Source organism: Salmo salar, chromosome ssa22 (genome assembly GCF_905237065.1).
Source record: "Salmo salar chromosome ssa22, Ssal_v3.1, whole genome shotgun sequence".
Classification (NCBI taxonomy): domain Eukaryota; kingdom Metazoa; phylum Chordata; class Actinopteri; order Salmoniformes; family Salmonidae; genus Salmo; species Salmo salar.
The window spans coordinates 30,722,212-30,747,319 of NC_059463.1; the positions used below are offsets into that span (position 1 = coordinate 30,722,212).

Below are 25,108 nucleotides of genomic sequence, written 5' to 3' on the forward strand. Positions count from 1 at the left end.
ACCATTCAAACAGTTTTAGAAACTGCAGAGTGTTTTCTATCCAAATCTACTAATAATATGCATATTCTAGTTTCTGGGCCAGAGTAGTAACCTGTTTAAATTGGGTACGTTTTTCATCCGGCTGTGAAAATACTGCCCCCTAGCCCAGACAGGTTAAAGTACTTGAATTTGGCACTTTGAAATTAAAATACTGGAATACCTTGATACTTTAAAAGTACTTGAATTAAAATGAGAGAAGAACAGAAAATCATCTAATCTGAAAAATATTAGGAAAATGTATTGGTTTTACGAATACATTTCCAGGCAGACTGCCAAATTTGATTTCGTCAGGTGTTTTTCACGCTCTGCTTGTCAGGCTCATTCCACTGCCACTCAGTCAGGCAGGCAAATAACTGACTGACTACGTGCCCCCAAATGTCACATCATAGCTAAAATGCCGGTCAAATGTACATTCAATCCTGCCTTTTGCGCCTATGGGAAATTTCTGGGATCTTTTATTTCAGCTTATGAAACATGTGACAAACACTTTACATGTTGCTTTTTATACTTTAGTTCAGGATAGTTTACACCTTTTTTTTTTTACCACTACATCACTGGACCCAACCAACCCACACCGTGTAAGGTGCAAAAAATGCGTCAGACATTGCGAGCATAGGTGAATCGGCCCTGAAGGTGGAATGACACAGCGCTGCATCTTTCGTAGGCACCAGTTCTACATTGTGACATTGTACTTTTTCTCTACAGAGCTTTTTTGCCTCATTCAAAGGGCGCCCGCGACATTCCGCTTTATCAAGCAGCAGCCGTGCTCCTGCTGTTCTGGTGGCCGTTCACATGCCATTTTCCTCATACAGCCCACCCACCCTTCTCCTGACCGGCTACATTAAAGCTACCAGTCTGAAGCAAGATGGTTTTTCATTGCTATTATGTAGTATTTTCCCAAATTCCCAATGAAAATACAATAGTCATTAAGCTGGAATTGTGTAGAAATGCGAGTAGGAAATGTGTTTTCCCGTAGGCATGTCCCAAAACTCTGCTCGTCACTACTCAAATTACAACATCATCAGTACTGACTTACCACTCATGTATGTAGTGAAACACGTATTATTGAGTAGAACTTGTAAGGTAGTGATTAATAGTAAGTTATCATTTTTCATGAGTTTGTGGCGACATACTGACATTTGGTGGCGACTAGAAACAATTGCATAATAGGAACTATTACAAATTGATGGTCCTTGAAATTAATATTAGTGCTTGAAAAAGTACTTAAGTCCTTAAATTTGACTTGCAACTGTGTACGAACCGTGCATCAGTTTTTCCCTCCCAACAGTTGAAATTTCATCAAGAGGTTGTTTTGCTCTTGGTTATGTTATCCAGCAGCGATTAACTCTAATATTTGAGTATGTTATGACAGAGTTGTTGAAATCAGCTGGGTTCAGCACGGCTCTCACTGGTGTGATGCCCACACAGGTGCTCGTGATTGAATGCAAGAACGAGGACGGCACGTGGCCCAGACAAGCCTCCCATCCAAAGTAAGTCTATCGTTATATGGTTACCCATCCTCTATTCTAGGACTTTGACTAAGGTTGCAAAGCGACACTATATTACTGGATCTTTCGAAGTTTATCAGTAAACTACTAGAATTTTGTTATCTTTCAAGGATTTTATGTTATCTAGCACAAGACGTCTAGTGGCCATTTTGGGTACTTCAGATTATCACAGGGGTCTGTAATATTATCTTTAGCCTATTACATGTAAAATGTAAGAAATAATTACGATTTTTAAATAAAAAAAGAATAGAATGACAAAGCTGTAAACATTATCCTAAATATAAACCATCAACATAGTGAAACCCATTGGTGTTTTAATATGGGGGTTTCAGCATGAAATAACCTTGACATTTTTTTACACATACTGTTTTTACAATGTCAGTATGTATTTGTTTTCAATGTTTTGGCCCCAAACTGGTGACGGGTGTGAAAAGTGAATAGTTGCAGAGTTTATTGAAAATGATGCCATTGTTAATATTTTAATTATTAGGCTATTTTCTTTTGAACCATACTAGATACCGTCTTGAACCGTCTACTAGAAACTCATGGAAAATATCAGACAAAAAAAAGTAATACTATATATGAATACATTTTCAAAAAGTTTTCCAAGTATAAATTATGATAGATTGTCATAGATTTTCTGTTTATTACAAAAATTACAGAAGATTCCCGTAACTTTAGTAAATTACCGGTAGCTTTGCAACCCTACTTGTTGACTAAAATGGCTTAAATTGTCACATTTACTATTTTCTCTGTCTGGTAGGCTTGAGCAGTATACTGTATACCAGGGTATTTGGTAATAGCCACGAGATAGTTTCAACGGTATTGAAAAACCTTCTTTGAAGTGTTAATATTTGTAGCTACTTTTTGAAGTAAATACCTGTAGTCAACTTGTGCAATATGTTAGGAGATAAAGAAGATCATGTTCTTTATTTTATCTGTCACATTATTTTACATTTACATGAAGCTTGCCATAGTTCCCCAGAACAGTTGAGCCAGTCATGTTTGTTTGTAAATTGCACAGTGGGAAAAAGTGGGAGCAGGTGAGTCCAGCTGTGTATTGACAGAGGTTGCTATTTATATAGAAAGTAAAGTGTTTTATTTACTTCAATAGTCTAATCAGGGATGTGCAGCTATAGTTTTCCTTTGCAGAAAATACTTTAGTGCAACACATTTGGCAGATAATAGCTTCATTTTCATCAGATGACAACCGAAGCGCAATAGTATTTGGCTGTCAGCCATCCAAGTAAGTGAGCTTACAATGAAAAAGCAAGGTCTTTTCTGCAAAAACTATGCATGACCATCATATTTCCAATGTTTTATCATATAAAGAATGTAGCGGACTACATTTCCTAAAGTTTTGCTGACAGAGAAAAGTAGGCTGACTACACCAAAATGCAGCAATATATTTCTTATACACTTTAGATTTTTTCCCTCGTGGAAAAACACAATTCCCTTAAGTTTAACTTGCTAGTTATCAAAGTAAGTGACTTAATTAATAAGGTGACGGGGCATCAAATTGTGCTAGCTTTCTGCCGTGTTTCAGAAGTTGATGTCCTTTTGGATGGGTTAACTGTACAGCTGGTGCTGCCATCTTGGTTTTCTGTGTGTTTTTTTTTCTTCTCCTCTCTGTTCTTGGCCTGACTGCTCCCCCCACACAATCTCTCTCGTTCACATTTGCTTGTAAATGTCCAAAATTACATTCAGAGCTGGATTGCCTGTCTTTGCCATTTGTTTATTTTAGTTTGCTCTTGTAAGCATATTTAGCTAGCAGCCCCCATAGAAATGAGCTTTTGTGCTAACTTTGTTAGCATTCTGGTAATAGACATCCAATGGGCTTTTTAGCATTTCAGGCGCCCCCTTGTGTACTAAAACGGTAATACCGTAATTCCTGGGATGAGAGAAAAACTATATGAAAATCTGGATACCACCCAACCCTAATGTTTGAATGCAGAAAATAGTATATATCAAATAATGTGTCTGAAACTTTTCCAGTAAGTCTATGTTCATGTTATTCAGATCCAGTACAGCTACATCCAGGAATTTCACTACTTCTCCAAAGCTCTCTTCCAACTCGTCGGCAACCATCTCCTCAACAGTAACAAATGGGGACAGCAGCAGCAACTCTGGCTATACACTGAACAACAGCACCTCCTCTGGCAATAGGCAAGCAAACTGTATTTTTATCACTATGCCACAATATGCAGTCACTGGGATATCACTAGCCAGTCAGACCAAGTCAATGGAGTCCCATTTACACTACCGGTCAAAAGTTTTAGAACACCTACTCATTCAAGGGTTTTTCTTTATTTTTACTATTTTCTACATTGTATGAAATAACACATGGAATCATGTAGTAACCATATTTTATATTTGAGATTCTTCATAGTAGCCACCTTTTGCCTTGATGACAGCTTTGCACACTCTTGGCATTCTCTCAACCAGCTTCACATGGAATTCTTCTCCAACAGTCTTGAAGGAGTTCCCACATACACTGAGCACTTGTTGGCTGCTTTTCCTTTATTCTGTGGTCCAACTCATCCCAAACCATCTCATTTGGGTTGAGGTCAGGTGATTGTGGAGGCCAGGCCATCTGATTCAGCACTCCATCACTCCCCTTCTTGGACAAATAGCCCTTACACAGCTTGGAGGTGTGTTTGGGGTCATTGTCCTGTTGAAAAACAAATTATATTTCTACTAAGTGCAAACCAGATGGGATGGGGTATCACTGCAGAATGCTGTGGTAGCCATGCTGGTTAAGTGTGACTTGAATTCTAAATAAATCACCGACAGTGTCACCAGCAAAGCACCATCACACCTGCTCCATTCTTCACGGTGAGAACCACACATGCGGAGATCATCCATTCACCTACTCTGCATCTCACAAAGACACAGCGGTTGGAACCAAAAATCTCAAATTTGGACTCATCAGACCAAAGGACACATTTCCACCGGTCTAATGTCCATTGCTTGTGTTTCTTGGCACAAGGAAGTCTCTTCTTCTTATTGGTGTCCTTTAGTAGTGGTTTCTTTGCAGCAATTCGACCATGAAGGCCTAATTCACGCAGTCTCCTCTGAGCAGTTGATGTCTGTTACCTGCACTCTGTGAAGCATTTATTTAGGCTTCAATTTCTGAGGCTGGTAACTGTAATGAACTTATCCTCTCCTGCAGAGGTAACTCTGGGTCTTCCATTCCTGTGGCGGTCCTCATGAGAGCCAGTTTCATTGCGCTTGATTGTTTTTGTGACTGTACTTGAAGAAACTTTCAAAGTTCTTGAAATGTTTCGTATTGACTGACCTTCATGTCTTAAAGTGATGATGGACTGTTGTTTCTCTTTTTTGAGCTGTTCTTGCCATAATATGGACTTGGTCTTTTACCAAATAGGGCTATCTTCTGTATAGGGCTATCTTCCTTGTCACAACACAACTGATTGGGTCAAACGCATTAAGAAGGAAAGAAATTCCACAAACTTTTTTAAATTGAAATGCATTCCAGGTGAAACTGGTTGAGAGAATGCTAAGCGTGTGCAAAGCTGTCCTGAAGGCAAAGGGTGGCTATTTTGAAGAGTCTCAAATATAAAATATATTTTGATTTAACACTTTTGTTTTTGGATACTACATGAATCCATATGTGTTATTTCATGGTTTTGTTGTCTTCACTATTATTCCACAATGTAGAAAATAGTCCAAATAAAAAGCCTTGACCGATAGTGTATGTTTCGGAATATTTGTACAATCCATTGATGTTTGACCTGTTAAACACTGGACTCAACCTTACTGTTTCTACAGATTGGGAGGTTACAATTCATACAGCTCCTCCTACAACTACAGAGAGTCACCATCCCAACCTGGCCTCTGTGGTCTCAGTAACCTAGGCAACACCTGTTTCATGAACTCCGCTCTCCAGGTACCACACACACACACAAACACAAGGTCTGTGTGCAAACTCACATTAGCTTATACTGCACAAAGAATTCATATGGACTCCACAGCAGCTATTGGGTCCTGTAAAACTAAATTAAACTCAGTCCATAGCCGCCTGTGCCTTTTTTTAATAGCTTGGCAATGGCACGCATTACAGCAAAGAAAAGCCTTTTTCAAATAAGTAAACACCAGTCTAAATGAATTGTTTACGAGTTTACCATGAATTGTTTACTTGGTTTAATGTTTGATTTGTTACATTAAATAATTCCGTAATGACACAAAAATTATGGCAATCATCCGTTATTATCTCCAGTAAGAAACTGCTAACAGCTGAGAACGGCTAGCTAACTGGCAAGCACAAAAACAGTAAACGTCTTCGGGAGTAAAGAGACCCCCCCCCAAACCTGACAGTGTGTAAATGCTAACACATTTAATGCAGGAAAGAAATGCATTTATTAAAATGCTGGAATTAAACAAATCAAATGTCACTTGCTTCGTAGACTAACAGTGAAGTGCTTTCTTACAGGTCCATTTCCAACAATGCAGATTTAAAGATGAATAAAAAAATATCAATAGTCACACGAGAAACAAGTACACAGTGACTATCTTTGCTTATTTGAGCTGTTCTTGCCATAATATGGACTTGGTCTTTTACCAAATAGGGCTATCTTCTGTATACCACTCCTACCTTGTCACAACACAACTGATTGGCTTAAATGTATTAAGAATGAAAGACATTTCACAAATTAACTTTTAACACGGCACACCTGTTAATTGAAATGTACTCCAGGTGACTACCTCATGAAGCTGGTTGAGAGAATGCCAAGAGTGTGCAAAGCTGTCAAGGCAAAGGGTGGCTACATTGAAGAATCTCATATAAAATATATTTTGATTTGTTTAAAAAAAAAAAATGTGGGTTACTACATGATTCCATATGTGTTATTTTATAGTTTGTCTTCACTATTATTCTACAATGTAGAAAATGGTAAATGTAAAGAAAAACCCTTGAATGAGTTGGCGTGAGCAGGCAAGCAGAACCTCAAGACTTCCTTATTATTAGAGATTGCACATCAGCTGTTGTTAACAAAGAGACACGTGCCCTCGAGTTTACGAGAAGCTGCCGTTCTGTCCTGCCGATGCATACAAAACCCAGCTAGATTTATGTTAACCGTGTCCTCGTTCAGCCACGACTCCGTAAAGCATAGGATATTACAGTTCTTCAGTTAACTATGCAAATTAGCAAAAGCTGTGTGCTTTAAGGAAATAGAAGCCGGTCTCTAATAAGCTCCCGTTTGGATCAGTGATTTAAGCAAATTAACGCCTGACTATTAATTTAAGTTTCAGGATATGTCTTGCTATAGAGCATATTTCCCTTGTCTAAGACATCCAATTATCCCTTGTCTAAGACTGAGCTGTACTTACCTCTCCAAATCAGTTGATGGTGTGGAAGAGCAGGCCACAGACTCTCAGGCTTAGACAGGCTCTCTGACTCTCACACACACACACACCAAACAAGGTTTGAGCTGTATATTTCCCCTTTATTCACCTCACTGTTTTGTTGCAGTGCCTGAGCAACGCGTGCCCTCTCACTGAGTACTTCCTGAATGACCAGTATGAGGCGGAGATCAACCGGGAGAATCCATTAGGAATGAGGGGGGAGATCGCAGAGGCCTACGCAGACCTGGTCAAGCAGATGTGGCTTAGCCGCAGCAGCTATGTGGCTCCCCGCACCTTTAAAGTGAGCAGCACCACGGATACATGAGACTGAATTTCTATAGGTTACTGCAATGTAGTCCTCTTGTAGTGCACCTTCCTCATCCTCTTTTTGACCAGTAGATTTTCCAATTCAGTCAGTTACCAGTAGATTTATCCAATAGTCAGTTACTAATTTACGAACTCATTGCAGACAGCAATGAGCATGAAACACTCTGTCATAATTACTATAACACGTGTGATTAACAAGCTGCACAGTCTGCTAACCTCCACCCTGTGTTCCCCCTCTATCTCAGACTCAAGTGGGTCGCTTCGCACCCCAGTTTTCAGGGTACCAGCAGCAGGACTCCCAGGAGTTGCTGGCCTTCCTGATGGACGGGCTCCATGAAGACCTGAACCGCGTTAAAAAGAAGCCTTACCTGGCTCTGCAAGATGCAGGGGGGCGGCCAGACGAGGTACACATACGCACACAATCTTGGTGATGCTAGAAAGGAGGATTTCCCATAGCATTGTCATTAAGTCCTATTATGTTTGTGATCACCTCTGTGCAAATCTCTTAACAGTTTTTTTCCCCCCTTCTGAATGACAGATTGTAGCGAAGGAAGCATGGACTAATCATCGCCTGCGCAATGACTCAGTCATCGTGGACATATTCCATGGCCTGTTCAAATCCACTCTGGTGTGTCCAGAGTGTGCCAAGATCTCTGTGACTTTTGACCCATTCTGCTACCTCACACTCCCTCTGCCCATGAAGAAGGACCGCACTATGGAGGTGTTCTTGGTCCGCATCGACCCCCAGTCCAGACCCACGCAGGTAACACACACACATACACTGGATGGGTGCTGCTTTTCCCCCTCAATGTAGTTACACTGTCATTATTATAACAATCTTTTTTTGTTTAATAAGGATTTCACAAAAGGACATGACAAACACAGAGTAATATAAAACCAGACAATGATATCAGACACACCAAAAACAAGAGAACTAATAAATAATAGCACCACTGCTATACCCCATTATAAACTTACTTTAGATACAGTTCACCTTTTAAGGCCCATTTGACCAAGCAATGAAAGGGGCCCCAAGTATATTCAAAGTAGTTTATCCAGAAGCGAGTAAGAAACTCTCTCATAGCCGGCCAGCTGTGCTATGGTACTGGCCCGTTCATCAAAGGGAGGGGGATCTTCTTTCTTCCAATGCCTTAAGAGTAAGCACTTGGCTGTTGTGATGGCCAGGATAAGCCATCTCTTTTCAAAGGAAGTGAAAACATGGGCTCAACAGCTGAAGATGAGGACTAACATATACAGTTTTACTGTGATCAGGAACGTTCATAATTAATAACCTCAAAATCAACTTGTTGTATATTATTCCACCAATCTCTTAGCGCTGGACATGACCAGAGTATATGTGTGTTAGAGGCATCATCACCTTTACATCTCCAACATCGGTCTTCTGGTATTAACTTTGTGGAGTCCAATTGAATAAATGCGTTTACCATTTATTTATACATAGTATTCAAATTAGACATGCATGATTTCCACTCTTCGTGGGATATATGTAGAGCCAGATATTTTGCCCATTTGTACTTTAACCTTATTTAAAGGATCAGACAATTGCTCCTGTAACAGATTATAAATTATTTATTTTATTGGGCTGGCTATGGGACAGGTAAGGGTGCTTCCCAACCATTTTGACAAATAACTTTGTAGCAGGAGGTGTCTCCAATATTCATTATGTGGCAGCTTATATTTCTCAGTAATTTGGGTAAAGCTTAAGAGTTGCTTAGAATGCTCATCAAATAGATCTAACTGATAATTTATTCTGTACCTCAAAAATGTATTACATCCAATTAGGATACTCTTTTTGTGCCACAGAGGAGATTCATAAAGGTCCCTTTTTATCTTACCCCACAAGGTTCTAGTGTTTGTAACAGTGGGGTGATTGTTCAGTTGTGGTCTTACTGTGCCAAAAATTCCAAGCCAGGCCAAAATCTGGTACCAGCCTGGTTTAGCCCCTCCCTTCCAACATGGCAACCAAATACTGATATGTTAGACATTGAAAGTAGTACTTCCTGAAGTTATGGAGACCAGATCCACCTTTTTTGGGGGAAGACTGACTTATATAAAAAAATATATGTTTTATACCTAAACTGCTGAGAGTTACCCCAAAGAAAATCTAGAACATGCCTGTAAATATCTTCAAAGTAATAATCTGGGATATATAGAGGGATATTACAGGTGCCAGCATCATGTTAATAGAATACATTTTACCCCATAATGAAATATATATATTATATGACCATCTAGCAAAGTCCTTCATTTTTAGAAGAAAGGGTTTCATATTCTCTCCAACAATATCCCTGTGGCTGGGTGTTATTAGAATGCCAAGGAATCTGATACTCTTAGTGGACCATCTACACTACCATTCAAAAGTTTCTAAGTGATCCCAAACTTTTGAACGGTAGTGTACATTTCATAATAATATTCTTAAACACAGCCTCAGACAAAACATTAATTAGTTTAAACCTGGGCTAGTTGAATTTCCTTAAAATATAGTGTCTGTGTATGGTTCATGTTCTGAGGTGCCCCTATTGTGTTTCTGTTTTCGCGATGAGGTCTGCAAAGTAAATAAGATATTTGCATATACTCATTGAGTCATTGAGGTGGTTCTCAAAACCAGACCAGTTTTTTAATGGGGACCTAGAAACAGAGTGGTCTTTGTACATACTGCCGTGATGCCTTCGATTTCAGAGTGGACCGCGGTTCACCGACGGAGGTCATACCATCTATGTGTCTTAAGTCAAAATATTTGTCTCTCTCCATCCTTCTCTTTCTCCCTCTTCATCTCTTTTTTTTCTCATCTCCAGTACCGGGTAGTGGTCCCCAAGCTTGGCTCAGTGACAGACCTGTGCAGCGCCTTGTCCCGGCTTTCTGGAATCCCTGCTGAGAATGTGAGAGCTTTACCCTTTATGTGCTGCTAGCTGAATAAGGGCCATTGTACTTTTAGTCTCTCTTTTTACAGTCCCTGCCTGGCATTTGTACACATGTCCTTTATGGTTGTGTGCTCATGATGACATTTTTGTTGTGACTTGATAGGATTAAAATTATCGGTCAGTAGGCTTGGCGATACTCTGGCATATATTTCAAAATTTCAATACAGTAAAAAATTTAAATAGGGGGGATTTGGGGCATCCACGCCTCGTGTTAAGATCAAGCTTCTTGGTTACAGCAGAGACATTCTAGCCTGACTACCAGTCTCTTTAGCGAACAGAGACCTGGCCTTTCTGCCATCTTCAAATATCTTCTATCATTAATGAGCTCGAGGAGATCAGAAGAGTTGATCCTGATTCGATAACCCTCAGCTATTCTCCAATCACAATGATTATCCAAATATTTGGACTATATCACCTTTTTTTTTTTTTACTCTCCACAGAAGAGGTATCAGGTTTGCTAAGCAACCGTTTTTTGTTTGTCCACACAGCACGTCTAAATTCTGAAACTAAGGGTGCATTCGTAAATTCACTCTGGCTATCTACTCCGATTTCAGAGCACTCTCATCTGAGTTGTGCCAGAGTGCAGAATAACTGATGAATTTACGAACGCTCAACACCTGTTGAATATGGCCGGTGTCAGTAAACGTTGGCAAAAAAAGCGTAATTAAATTGTTGGCAGCACCACAGCTACAGTCCCCAATGCTATGGATAACATGAAAACAGCTTAACCAGCTCTGCTAGGGCAAGTAAAATTGTCAGAGTGAGGTGTTTGGAAGTAGCTAGCCAACATTAGCCAGTTAGCTTGGGTGCTTGACTCTCTTTGTGCGGTCAGAACTCTCGGATCAACCCTTCTCCTCGGCCAGAGCGTCCAGTGTGTGCTCTGAAAGCTCCGAGAGCGAAACACGCTGAATTTACGAATGGACAATCTGACAGCACTCTTAAATTAACAAACGCCCAGAGCGCACTCTAGCACTCCAGATTGAATTACAAACAATCTAAATTCATATTGCAATTCCAACCACAAAACCTATTTGCATTGATTTTAAGCCTCAAAATACAACATCTTGCCAATCTAACAGCTAAATATTTGTTTTTGACATTGTTATAATTCTAATTCTATTTTTAAGGTTCCACATGTTGCCATGGAAAATATTAATGTTATTTCTAACAACCAATGAGCAACTCTGCCGTATATCCAGCTGCATATTACATGTTGAGATTGCCGAAATGCCAGTCTCTTTGGCAATGGCATGGAGTGGCAAGGAGTGGAACGTTAGCTAAAGACGGGTGCCCAGACTAGAGAAATTCACACACCAAAAAAAAGAAAGATAGCTTCCGGTAATACTATATACCTCAGTATAGTATAGAAACGGTATGAAAATTTGGATACCACCCAACCCTATCGGCCAGTAAATGTGTAGATTAAGTTAAAATGATTTAATGCTTTGTAGCCTTTTTTCAATTGTGAGGATAACATTTTGTCCCACTGACGGGTCTGATAAAGGGACTCCAGTTGAGAGGAAACCATAAATGCTCCCTCCTGTCTTCCTAGATGGTGGTGGCTGATGTTTACAATCACCGGTTCCACAAGATCTACAGACGAGACGACGGACTCAACCAAATCATGGAGAAAGATGACATATTTGTGTAAGCCTGGTCTCTTCTCTTGCACTGGAAGATAACATATTGAACAGTGGTTGGGTATGAGCAGATGTCAAACAGTATCTTTATTGTCCCAGGGAAATTAGTTTACAGAATAACCACTTACAGTGCCTTCAAAGTATTCACACCCCTTGACTTTTTAACGTTTTGTTGTTACAGCCTGAATTTAAAAATTATTAAATTGAGATGTTGTGTCACTAAGGGCTACACAGATAATACCCAATAATGTAAATGTAATTTTGTTTTTAGAAATGTTTACGAATGAATTAAAAGCTGAAATGTCTTGAGTGAATAATTATTCAACCCCTTTGTTATGGCAAGCCAAAATAAGATCAGGAGTAAAAATTTGCTTAACAAGTCACTTAAGTTGCATGGACTCATTGTGTGAGCAATAATAGTGTTTAACATGACTTTTGAATGACTGCCTCATCTCTGTACCCCACACATACAATTGTCTGTAAGGTCCCTCAGTCGAGCAGTGAATTTCAACCACAAAGACCAGGGAGGGTTTCCAATGCCTCACAAAGAAGGGCACCTATTGGTAGATGGGTAAAAAACAAAAAAAGCAGACATTGAATATCCCTTTTAGCATGGTGAAGTTATTAATTACGCTTTGGATGGTGTATCAATACACCCAGTCACTACAAAGATACAGGTGTCCTTCATAACTTCGTTGCCGGAGAGAAAGGAAACCCCTCAAGGATTTCACCATGAGGCCAATTAAAACAGAGTTGAATGGCTATGATTAAGAGAACTGAGGATGGATCAACATTTTAGTTACTCCACAATACTAACCTAAATTACAGTGTGAAAAGAAGGAAGTGCATCCTGTTTGCAATAATGCACTAAAGTAAAACAAAAAAATGTGGCAAAGAAATGAACTTGATGGCACGAATACACAACACATCAGCGTACCACTCTTTTATATTTTCAAGCATGGTGGTGGCTGCATCATGTTATGGGTATGCTTGTCAGGAGGTTCTTTAGGATAAAAAGAAACGGAATAGAGCTAAGCAGAGGCAAAATCCTAGAGGAAAACCGGGAGACAAATTCACCTTTCCGCACGACGGTAACCTAAAACACAAGGCCAAATATATGCTGGAGTTGTTTACCAAGACAACATTGAATGTTCCTGAGTGGCCTAGTTACAGTTTTAACTTAAATCTATGGCAAGACTTTAAAATGTCTGTCTAGCAACAACTAACTTGACAGAGCTTGAAGAATTAAAAAAATAATAATGTGCACATATATTACAATTCAGGTGTGGAAAGCTTTTAGAGACTTAACAGTTGTCAGTCTTTCTGGGTATCGCTGCCAAATGTGATTCTAACATGTAATAACTCAGAGGTGTGAATACTTAAGTAAATTAGATATTTCTATTTCATTTTCAATACATTTTCCAAATTTTTCCAAAACATATTTGTGCTTTGTCATTATGGGTTATGGTGTGTAGATGGGTGAGGAACATTTTGTTTTTATCCATTTTGGATTCAGGCTGTAACACAACAAAATGTGGAATAAGTCTAGCGGTATGAATACTTTCTGAAGGCACTGTACAATATCCACCACAGATACAAAATGTGTTAAAATCATTAAAAAGGAACACCCTAAGTGTGCTACTGTATCATTCTCCATGTTTGTGGTCCAGGTATGAGGTGGCGGAGGAGGACAGGGAGAGGATGAACCTGCCTGTGTACTTCAGAGAGCGCCACTCCAAACACACAGGCGGCTCCACGGGCACCATGCTGTTCGGCCAGCCCCTCCTCATCACTGTTCCCCGGCAGAACCTGGCCGCTGACATGCTCTACGAGAAGGTGCTGGAGAGGATTGGGTGGGTACGCTGTCTGTCTGTGGGCCTGCTTTTGTTTCCACTTCTGCTCATATGTACAGTATGCAGCAAATAGACTTGAGATATTGAACATGTACTTAGTGTGCTAAATGTGGGAATAGCACGTGGCAAAACTTTAACGTGCGATATTTACCCACTGTTTTCCCGTTCCAGGCGCTACGTTAATCGCGCTCAGAGCTCCACCGGTGAGGGGAGGGCGAACGCCTCTGCCTCCTCGGCCAGCTGCAGCCTGGCAGCTGAGTGCGCCGCAACATCCTCCAATCACAACACTGCAGGGAGTGGTAGCCCCCTGTCAGAAGGGCCGTCCTGCAGCTCCAGCAACGGCAGCAACCACTCCGGGACCTCCAACAGGTCCAACGGGAATGGTGTGTGTGAGGGTAAGCAACAACATGGATCCGAGTGCCCCAGCAGCAGTAAAGGCAGCACCGTTATTTACATCTCATACACCTATTGGTTTCCTTATTATCCCATGATAAATTATGTGTACTAAGCACATTTTAGTTTTGCATTCATGTACAAGTGCAATATTTAATTGCCACGGGCTAACATGGCTTGTGTGAATCCGATATTGGGATTTCAGACGTGTGTGTGTGTGTGTTGGTTCCAGGTGAGGAGGAGGCCATGGATCACCAGGTGAGCCCGGAGCCAGAGAACGGACAGTCGGGGGAGGAGGAGGAAGCCTCAGACCTGGAGAATGGCCCTAAAACCAAACAGTGCTCCAGCACCCCGCCCAAACTCTTCTCCTTCAGCATGGTCAACTCCTACGGAACGGCCAACATCAGTCCACTGCCTTGTGACGGAAACTTCCTCAAACTCAATAGTTAGTATTCAGTCTTGCCTCTGGCTTTTCAGTGTTTTGACCAGTTACAAGAGGAGAAAATGTCTTGAAATAAATGTTTTAAACTTTTTTAGTTAAAGTCAGGTGGTTAAAATATGTTGGTTGAGTTGCCATTAGAAAACCGGCTTTCGATGTGTGTTCAGGGCTGACCAAACCTCATCTCCTCCATAGCACATTCCACAGTGGCGATTGACTGGGACTCGGACACAAAGAAACTGTGTTACGACGATCAGGAAGCAGAGGTCAGTACAGTTTCAGTTGACTTGGTTAGGTTGACCTGAAGCCCTTTTATTAATGTCAAAATTGGGATGCCAATCTGTCTATACAGTGTGTATCTGTCTGTGTGACTCAGTCCTCTATCCTCTGTGTGTACTGTAGGCCTATGAGAAGCACGAGAGCATGCTGCAGGCCCAGAAGAAGAAAGCCACAGTGGCTCTGAGGGAATGCATGGAGCTCTTCACCACCATGGAGACACTAGGAGAGCATGACCCATGGTGAGACCTGGCGCAAGAGAAACAGGCCTTCATTACTCTACTCACTAAATCATTGAAACCACTACTTTATAATGTTGTTTTGTGTGTTTTTGTCTGTTTCACTGATATCAACGATGCCTCACCTTGTCCTAACAGGTATTGCCCCACCTGTAAGAAGCACCAACAAGCCACAAAGAAGTTTGACTTGTGGTCGTTGCCTCGCATCCTGGTGGTCCACCTAAAGCGTTTCTCCTACAACCGCTGCTGGAGGGACAAGCTGGACACTGTGGTGGACTTCCCTGTCAGGTACAGACAGCACTATGCCAAGAGGTGGAACTGTTCTGACAGATACGTGTCCTCTTTTAGTTTAGTTTATTTGCACACATAGAAAGAGTTTGTAACAGTAAAAGTCCAGCTATTGGGGATATAAAACTGTGATGGGCAGTAGGTGCCTCTTTTTTAGAATTTTTTCAAACAATGATGGGGATAGCTTGGCAAAATCAGTTGGGAGTGAGTGCCAGATTATAGAGCCTCTGTAGGTAATTCAGAATTGGTTGTTGAATGTGGGTGACGTAGATGTTGTCTGTTTCTTGTTGAGTACTTATTGAATTTATATGTGGTGGTGAATTAGAAGAAAGGGGGTAAAACTGATTTTAAAGAGCCGTAAAAAAAAGGGGCAACTTTTAAGAGTTAATTTTATAAATATTCAGGAGTTCTCTTTTTTTTTTTAAGTCATATGCAGTATGGTCTAGGGAGGGGCATAAGTAATCCGAGTATTCGAACCAAGTCAAAACTCAATCTTTACCAGATATTTAAAAAAATACTGAAACTATTTTGTCAATGTTGTCTTGAAGACAACTTTAATTTGCTTTGACTCTAGTGTTCCATTTGTACATGTGCGTTTGCGGGACACAGCAATAAGTAAGCTAAGCATCACAAAGTTCTGCTCCCTAAATTCCCTTTCCCCTCCATGTCCGACTCACTCAATTGTGTTCCGAATGCTGCCCTACACATGCGTGCTGTGTGCGCTTACAGAAATAAATGTCTATAAAAATGAATCTAACTGATGGGATACACAAGCTACATTCCTTGACAAATGACGACAGTTTTACAAATTCAAAATGGACTGGTTGACTGAAGTAGGGAAATATGTGTTCCAACATGGGGATGAATTATGATTGTATCAGTTTTGGAATAATTGCACCCCCCCAAACAACATAAAGGTTCCACAATAAAAATAATCAAAAACATTAGTTTGATAAAGACTGAGCATATTTTCATCAGAATCATTAATACTCACCACACAGATGTCCTGGCCATAATTCATTCCCATGCAGTGTTCAATGTAGAATTGTTCATCTATTTAGAAATTCCAAGGAACAGGCATAATAAACTCAATTGAATGTCTGTATATCGAAAAGAAGACCAATTTTGGTTTGTAACCCTGACAAATGTCTTTCAACTTGCCGTTTCAAATGATCACTCTTTGAGAAAAACTATTCCAGACCCGAGATCCAAATGACTTCGCACTATTTCATTCTGTTATACACGTTTTTGTTTTTTTCCAAGTACGCAGATAAAAAATCTGCCCCGTACTCGAACAGTGCAAAAAGGTAAAATGCCCATCCCTAGAATGGTCTCTAAAACCGGCAGATGTTATTATTCTTACAGAGTGTTTCTGCAGGTGACAGATTTAATAGTAGTTTGGTATGGTGTGCTGGCCCATATAATGTTAAGTAACTGATGAACAGGAAGATCATTATGTAATAGAGACAGAGAAGTGCTTCTGTTTATGAGATATCTAATTTTGCCAAGTATCCCTGCATTTTTGCTGATCTTGGGGGTTGTTTTTGTGTTTCCATGACAATTCATCAATCAAAACACCAAGAATGCGTGTTGTACTGGCTGGATCAACAGGTATATTATCAAAATAGACACCTATATAGTCTCTCTTGTATTTTCTGCTCTTTGGACCAGATAGTAAAACATTTGTTTGTTTTAGATTCAGTGATAATTTGTTGATTTTTAAACCACTCTTATTCATAAATTATTCACATTAAGATGGGACATTGTCTGTGCTCTTTATTCTTTGTACTTTGAGAGGTCAAATTATGAAAGCATCCTTTTGATTTTGTAGTCAACTTTTATGGACCGACGGTATTGACAGCTTTTACACTAGAGGGTGCTGGTTTGCTAGATATGTCAGAAAAAGGTCTTTGTCCATTTGAGGAAATCATGGTCACATATTTGTGAAGTGTGTCTTAACTGTCAGGGAATTTGATGTCACGCTCCAACAGACAAAGAGCATATATGGTTATAATTACATCCGGTAATAACTGCTCACAAGGAAATTTCACAATCACAAAAAAGCCCTTTCAACTAAACCAGTTTTATTTTTTGTATGTATTTTCCATTAGCAGAATACCCAAGTTATTCCCCAGGTGGTGACATGAAGCCAGTGAAATGCTGTGCCGTGGTATAAAAGCAACCTGTGTGGAGGTTGTCTCGCTGAATGCCTGGGAGCCTCCCTGTTTTCACTGACCCCTTCTGAGTCCCATTATCCAGCAAGAAGTAGAACTAAATGTTGCTGACATAGACAACCACTGCTGCGTCCAAGAACCTGACTCATGCTTACTGAGGATGTTTGAGACAGACGGAGCCATCTGTTGTACCTCACCCCTCTCACCATCATATCAGCTGTAGTACTGGCTGACCATCATCCCCCCCCCACACTGGGTTCAGTGCTGATGACATGTCCAATATGAATCACATTTGATATAATAAAAAATGGCTTTCTGTACAGCCCTGTGCTTATGTTTCTAGCTGTCAGTTATTAAGTTATTGTCTATGGGTGTAAAAGGCAGGTTTTGCTGATGACATGTCTTCTCTCTCCACACAGGGACCTGAACATGTCTGAGTTTGTGTGCGACCCCAAGGCCGGCCCCTATGTTTATGACCTCATAGCAGTCTCCAACCACTATGGAGGAATGGGAGGAGGCCACTGTGAGTAATGTTTGCCTCTGCTAGCAACACCCTGGTCAGGTCCATCCTTATTGCAGACCTAGATAATGAGATACACAGTACACGCATACTACCCCACCCACATTAATGACACAATCAGCTCTCACTTTGTTACATTTCAAATTACTGTTTACCTGGGAAATAGTGCTGAGCGATTAGTGCTTTTTGAGGTCGGTTCAGATTCGATTATTTAAAAAATCACGGGTTTCGGTTTGAACAAAAATGTAACATTAACCCACATAATGCATAGTGCATTTAAGTGCTGTAACACAGAATCAAACAATTAATAAAAGTCCCATGGTGGTAGTGACTGCCCATTTACTGTTTATCACTTATTAACCATCATTTAGTCACATTCTATTTGTTTGTTTTATTTGATGACTTTATTTAATTCCAAGTCACCTCATCTCTATAGAGCTGCTGCCTGACAAAAATCACAATTTTATTAGTTCTTCAATGTAAATAAGGCATACTTTTATGACTGCTGAATACCATCTATTGATCACTTAGATAGTGTATCTCCAGGTAGATGGCTCGCAAAGCAACTGCTTTCTACCCCTCTCGATCGCATGTGTTTGTCTCTTCTCTCCCTCTGTGTCTGTCCACAGACGAACAAGTAGGCGCGCAATGGATTATGGTCATTGTAGTTAATTACCATGTTACCTGCGCTAAACTATGTAGAATATTGGCCTGTTGGAAACTACAACTCCATACTACATCGCACAGTTTGGGCTTGATCTGATTTATCTCTGGAGAAATTGTGCATTGAACTCATAGAAAGAAAAAAATGAATTAAACTGAGCCACAGTCCCCTGTGGCTCAGTTGGTAGAGCATGGTGTTTGCAACGCCAGGGTTGTGGGTTCGATTCCCACGGGGGACCAGTACAGGGGGAGGGGAAATTTCAGTTTGCTCAAACCTTTTCGTGTGTTTTAGCCAAGCTCTTGTTTGGTGACTAACCAGGCCTGCTAGTGGAAACCAGTTCATCAGATATTCATCCTAGCTCAACTTTAGTCCACCATGACCATAGTTTTATAATGTTCCTCCAATATCTTGTACCTACAGACACAGCCTACGGCAAGAACAAAGCTGATGGGAAGTGGCATTACTTTGATGACAGCAGTGTCTCAGCTGCCTCAGAGGATCAGATTGTGGTGAGTGAGCCACCTCAACCCTTACTTTCATGTGTAACTCTGTATATGGCTTTTTAGAAAATCTGATTATGTATATACATTTCTATGACGTGGGACTCGTTATTACCCGTTTGAAAGCTATACACCGAGTATACAAAACATTAAGAACACCTCTTTCCATGACAGACTGACTAGGTAAATTCAGGTGAAAGCTATGATCATTTATTGATATCACTTGTTAAATCCACTTTAATCAGTGTAGATGAAGGGGAGGAGACAGGTTAAAGAGTTTTTTTTTTTAAGCCTTTAAGCCATGTGCGCTGAATACAACAGGTGTAGACCTTACAGTGAAATGCTTGCTTACAGGCTCCAACCAACAGTGCAATAAAACTTTTTTTTTTAAGTTATTAGGTGAACAATAGGTAGGTAAAGAAATAAAAAGACAGTGAAAAATAACAGTAGTGAGGCTATATACAGACACCGGTTAATCGGGCTAATTGAGGTAGTATGTACATGTAGATATGGTTAAAGTGACTGCATATATGATAAACAGAGAGTAGCAGTAGCATAAAAGAGGGGTTTGGCAGGTGGCGGGACACAATGCAGGTAGCCCGGTTAGCCAATGTGCGGGGTCACTGGTTGGTTGGGATAATTGAATGTATAGTTAAAGTGACTATGCATATATGATAAACAGAGAGTAGCAGCAGCGTAAAAGAGGGGTTGTTGGGGGACAGACAATGCAAATAGTCCGCGTAGCCATTTGATGACCTGTTCAGGAGTCTTATGGCTTGGGGGGAAAATCTGTTGAGAAGCCCTTTTGTCCTAGACTTGGCACTCCTGTACCTCTTGCCATGCGGTAGTAGAGAGAACAGTCTATGACTAGGGTGGCTGGAGTCTTTGACAATTTTTAGGGCCTTCCTCTGACACCGCCTGGTATAGAGGTCCTAGATGGCAGGCAGCTTAGCCCCAGTGATGTACTGGGCCGTACGCACTACCCTCTGTAGTGCCTTGTGGTCGGAAGCCGAGCAGTTGCCGTACCAGGCAGTGATGCAACCAGTCAGGATGCTCTTGATGTTGCAGCTGTAGAATCTTTTAAGGATCTGAGGACACATGTCAAATCTTTTTAGTTTCCTGAGGGGGAATAGACTTTGTCGTGCCCTCTTTACGACTGTCTTGGTGTGTTTGGACCATTCTAGTTTGTTGGTGATGTAGACACCATGGAACTTGAAGCTCTCAACCTGCTCCGCTACAGCCCCGTCAATGAGAATGGGGGCGTGCTTGGTCCTCCTGGCCATGCAGTCCCAGGATCCTTGGCTTAGTGATGAGCTTTGAGGGCACTATGGTGTTGAATGCTGAGCTGTAGTCAATGAATAGCATTCTCACGTAGGTGTTCCTTTTGTCCAGGTGGGAAAGGGTAGTATGGAGTGCAATAGAGATTGCATCATCTGTGGATCTGTTTGGGTGGTATGCAAATTAGGGTGAGTCTAGGGTTTCTGGGATAATAGTGTTGATGTGAGCCATTACCAGCCTTCCAAAGCACTTCATGGATGTGAGTGCTACAGGTCTATAGTGATTTAGGCAGGTTGCCTTCGTGCTCTTGGGCACAGGGACTATGTTGGTCTGCTTGAAACATGTTGGTATTGCAGACTCAATCAGGAACATGTTGAAAATGTCAGTTAAGCACATGCCTGGAGCACATGTCCTGGTAATCCGTCTGGCCCCGCAGCCTTGTGTATGTTGACCTGTTTAAAGGTCTTACTCACGTCGGGTACGGAGAGCGTGATCACAAAGTCGTCTGGAACAACTAATGCTCTCATGCATGTTTCAGTGTTGCTTGCCTTGAAGCGAGCATAGAAGTTATTTAGCTTGTCTGGTAGGCTCGTGTCACTGGGCAGCTCGCGGCTGTGCTTCGCTTTGTAGTCTGTAATAGTTTGCAAGCCCTGCCACATAAGACGAGCGTCGGAGCCGGTGTAGTACGATTCAATCTTAGCCCTGTATTGATGCTTTACCTGTTTGATGGTTCGTCGGAGGGCATAGCAGGATTTCTTATATGCTTCCGGGTTAGAGTCCCGCACCTTGAAAGCAGCAGCTCTACCGTTTAGCTCAATGTGAATGTTGCCTGTAATCCATGGCTTCTGGTTGGGGTATGTACGTACAGTCTCGATGCACTTATAAAGCCAATGACTGATGTGGTGTACTCCTCAATGCCATCGGAAGAAGAACAGGATGTGGTAGTAGGTGCCAGGCACACTGGTTTGTCAAGAACTGCAACTCTGCTGGGTTTTTCATGCTCAACAGTTTCCTGTGTGTATCAAGAATGGTCCACCACCCAATGGACATCCAGCCAACTTGACACATCTCAATATTAGGAAGGTGTTCCTAATGTTTGTTATACTCAGTCTGTTGTTCCATGTGTCCAGTGTTTATTATTTAATAACGTCAGCATTGATGAAAGCTCCCATTGACTTCCTGTCCTTTGGTGTTGTCAGTGTTGCTGCAGTGTAACACTATCCCCACCTCTCCCCTTCACAGACAAAAGCAGCCTACGTGCTATTTTACCAACGCAGAGATGTGGGCGACGTCCCTGCCAAGCCTTCGCCTTCTGCCTCTCTGGGGGGTGCCACCGCTGAAGCAGCCGATCACATGGATACCAACTGAGCAGCGCTGATGCTCAGGGACATGCACTGAAGCAAAAAATAATGACAAAAGAGATACTTTGATGCACACACCAAGCTACTTCAGTGACATAAGACTTCTCAGTCAATATTATTAACTCCCCCCAGCCCTGTGTTTTATTTTATTTTATTTTGCTCATACATCGTCACAAAGAGCCAAAAAGCCTTGTTGGATGCGTGACCCGCGAGACTTCCTCCCGGAGCTGGTGGCCTGCTGATGTATGAAACCTAGTTTACTCGTTTGGAAAGAATAAGGGGAATAGAAGGCAAAGAATCCTCTCACTGGACAAACAGAATGTTAGATGTGCCCTGAAATGCATAGGTATTATTAATACAAACTTTTCTCTTACCCACTAGAAAGGTACAAAATAAAAAAGCCAAATGAGCATCTTGTTTTTACCAAAGTGTTCCAAATTGTACATCGTAAAGAACTGTACCAACTTCACTGACAGACTGGGGGAAAGAGAAACCTGTCCTTGAGTTGTCTCTGAGTGGTATCTGTGATGATAACCCTCCAGTGCAGGGGTGAATTTATGCAAAGTTGTATTTAACATTGAGATATGCACACAATTCAACACATGACACTGATGGATCCTGTGACCTTCTACCTCCTGTGAATGGATCCAGTTAGAAAGTCACACTGGATGTGTTCCCTCTACACACTCACAGAAACATACACACTCAGGCCCTCTCATTTTAGTCTTCCTCTGGGTTGGCTTGCAGGGCCTGTGTCCACAGTAGATAGTGTTTAATTGATCAAGGTCCTGTTTACTGGGCCTTGATGTAAGCCGTGGCAGAGGCTATTTATTTTCATAGACATGAGTTCAGTCAGACCTTAGCGCCTGCTCTTTATGAAGCCCAACATGCTAACTCTCTCATTCATACACTGCCCTCTGTATTTATTTGGACAGTGCAGCTAACATATGTAAATTTGCTCTATTTTCCAGCCTTTTTGATTTGAGATCAAATGTTTCATGAGGCAACGGTACAGAATGACACTGATTTTTTTCGTACATCTGTTTTATCATTTAGAAATGAAAGCACTGAGTCTAGTTTATTTCCACAAGTGCACAAATTCATTTATAGCATGTTAAAGTAGTCAAAAGTGTAGTATTTACTGGAGTAGAGAGCCAAATGTACAAATGTTTGCTTCACTGTCCAAATAAATATTGTGGGTAGTGTACCCCTTTCTCTCTGAGAAGTCTCATCCTGATAAAGGTGTGCTGCTCCCCCTCGTCACACAAAAGCAACAGCGGCCTTTTAATCCTGCAACCTGTTTAAAAAGGAGGCACTTTTAGTTTTACTTTAGTCACATCTGGAATTTTAAATATGTACGACATGTGGTGAGGCCCTGACCATTCGTACATTTCTGGATAATATTACTGTACTTTCAAAGAAAATTTGATTGCTGACTGAATGGACCCCCTCGACTGCCCCGCTATGACTTATCCTTAGGCTACCTGTCCTGTATGGTATTACAGTCCTGCATTGAAATTGCTTTTGTTTTTTCTTAAAAGCACACTGCGTGATGCAAAATGTGATGTGTATGAAAGAGGTGCTAAATTTATGAAACTTGAAATTGTTGCTGTTCATAAGGCTCCTATCCGTTAAATAGAATTTGGACAGCAATAACTTAAAGGCGTCCTCAGTGTGTTTAGGACTGCAGGCATCTGTGTTCTCCCACCAATGGACTTTCAGACAACCAATCAGCTGTTAAATAAAATATGTTGGTGACGTGACAGCTTGCTCATCAATGGATGGAACAAGGACTCCTACAAATCGGTCTGCTTGTATGTTGTTGGACTGTTGCTACGTAGCTCTATATTCTTAACTGACACTTTAATGTGTCCCATTGAGTAGTAGTAGTAGTCTTCAGTAATAGCTGTTCAGCTTGTGAGGGCTAGTGGTGGCAACACAATACATGATGGCAGGAACCAGTGTCTCTGATACCACTTACCCCAGATTCAACACCCTGACCTTACCGTAATATTTCTCTACGTTGCCAAGTGTCTTGTAAAGGTTCATACAAGTCGCCAGTAACCGGAGCTGTACAGTATATGGCTCTGCCAGTAACTACTTCATGGATCAATTTCCCATAAGATAAATTCTAGCTCTGTGGCATTTGTCTTGTTCTTTTTCCATGTGGCACAACAGCATGTAAATGTCTTTGGGACTGCAGATGTCATACTTGCTGGTCAGTCCATTTCTGATTATGCCCTCATAAGATGATTACATGATTAATATAACCATATTTATGCCAATGAATAGACAATCTTTATATATCTGTAATTATTATTCTATAGTAAATGAAAAAGACATCCAGCTGTCCAAAACAGATTTGATTTTAAAGTTTATTTTCTTTACAATCATCATGAGAAACTTAGCCATTTGAGCTTCAATTTGCTGTCAAATATCTTGAATAGATCTAAATATCAAATCAAAGTTTGTTTCCATACACAAATTTGCAGATGTTACCGAAGGTGCAGCGAAATGATTATGTTTCTAGCTCAAACAGTGCAGTAATGCCAAGCAAAACAATACACATAATCCAAAAAAGTAAAATTAAGAAATATAACGAGCAATGTCAGAGTCCGGAATATAAATATATATATATATATATGACAGTATCAGAATAGAAAAGGTGTGTACAGCAGTAGTTATATAGAATGGGCCATGACTATAATACAGTATGTACATATGAAGTGGGTAAAACAGTATGTAAACATTATTAAAGTGACCAGTGTTCTATGTACATAGGGCAGCAGTCTCTGAGGTTCAGGGTTGAGTACCGGGTTGTAGCCAGCTAGTAACAGTTACTAAGGTTCAGGGCAGGGTACTGGCTAGTGGCCACTGTAATAATCACACTATTTCAAAAATAGGTACATTACTGTTCTAGTATTAATCATATTGCCAATATCTGCAATATACATTTTTAATGGAGAATTACTTGGAATGAAAATACAATAAAGACTGGAAGCCTAAAAGGGTGTCTTGTTTGGGCTGGTTGCTTTTCAGAACAGTAAGAATTGGAAAAAACGAGCTATTGCATCACAGACATTCTTGCTTAAATTACTAGTGTATTGCGTAAGTACATACAGTTATTCACCATATCCTTAGGCAATAATGTGATGCAACCTGAAATTGCATCCATTTCCTTGGTGTTTTTTTACAGAATTACTTCCTGGAGTCGTTGAATGGACTAAACAAATGGCATTCAAAGCATCTAAGCAAATAAACATCTTTCAGGACAATTTTCCTTACTGTGATGTGGTTGTCTCACCT

General features: G+C 40.8%; 1 protein-coding gene across 1 annotated transcript in view; it reads left to right on the plus strand.

The window, feature by feature from the left end:
- LOC106583188 (ubiquitin carboxyl-terminal hydrolase 4) overlaps positions 1–23,565 on the plus strand; it is a 36,602-nt gene extending 13,037 nt beyond the window's left edge. Inside the window, exons 6-22 of the mRNA XM_014167093.2 lie at positions 1,468–1,529; positions 3,567–3,713; positions 5,337–5,454; positions 7,036–7,209; positions 7,481–7,639; positions 7,774–7,998; positions 10,052–10,135; positions 11,730–11,824; positions 13,488–13,670; positions 13,842–14,065; positions 14,296–14,508; positions 14,698–14,768; positions 14,905–15,020; positions 15,156–15,305; positions 17,899–18,002; positions 19,084–19,172; positions 21,684–23,565. Coding sequence (XP_014022568.2) covers positions 1,468–1,529; positions 3,567–3,713; positions 5,337–5,454; positions 7,036–7,209; positions 7,481–7,639; positions 7,774–7,998; positions 10,052–10,135; positions 11,730–11,824; positions 13,488–13,670; positions 13,842–14,065; positions 14,296–14,508; positions 14,698–14,768; positions 14,905–15,020; positions 15,156–15,305; positions 17,899–18,002; positions 19,084–19,172; positions 21,684–21,809 — 2,340 coding nt within the window. The 3' untranslated portion in view covers positions 21,810–23,565. The remainder of the gene's footprint in view (positions 1–1,467; positions 1,530–3,566; positions 3,714–5,336; positions 5,455–7,035; positions 7,210–7,480; positions 7,640–7,773; positions 7,999–10,051; positions 10,136–11,729; positions 11,825–13,487; positions 13,671–13,841; positions 14,066–14,295; positions 14,509–14,697; positions 14,769–14,904; positions 15,021–15,155; positions 15,306–17,898; positions 18,003–19,083; positions 19,173–21,683) is intronic.
- The last annotated feature ends 1,543 nt before the right edge of the window (positions 23,566–25,108 follow it).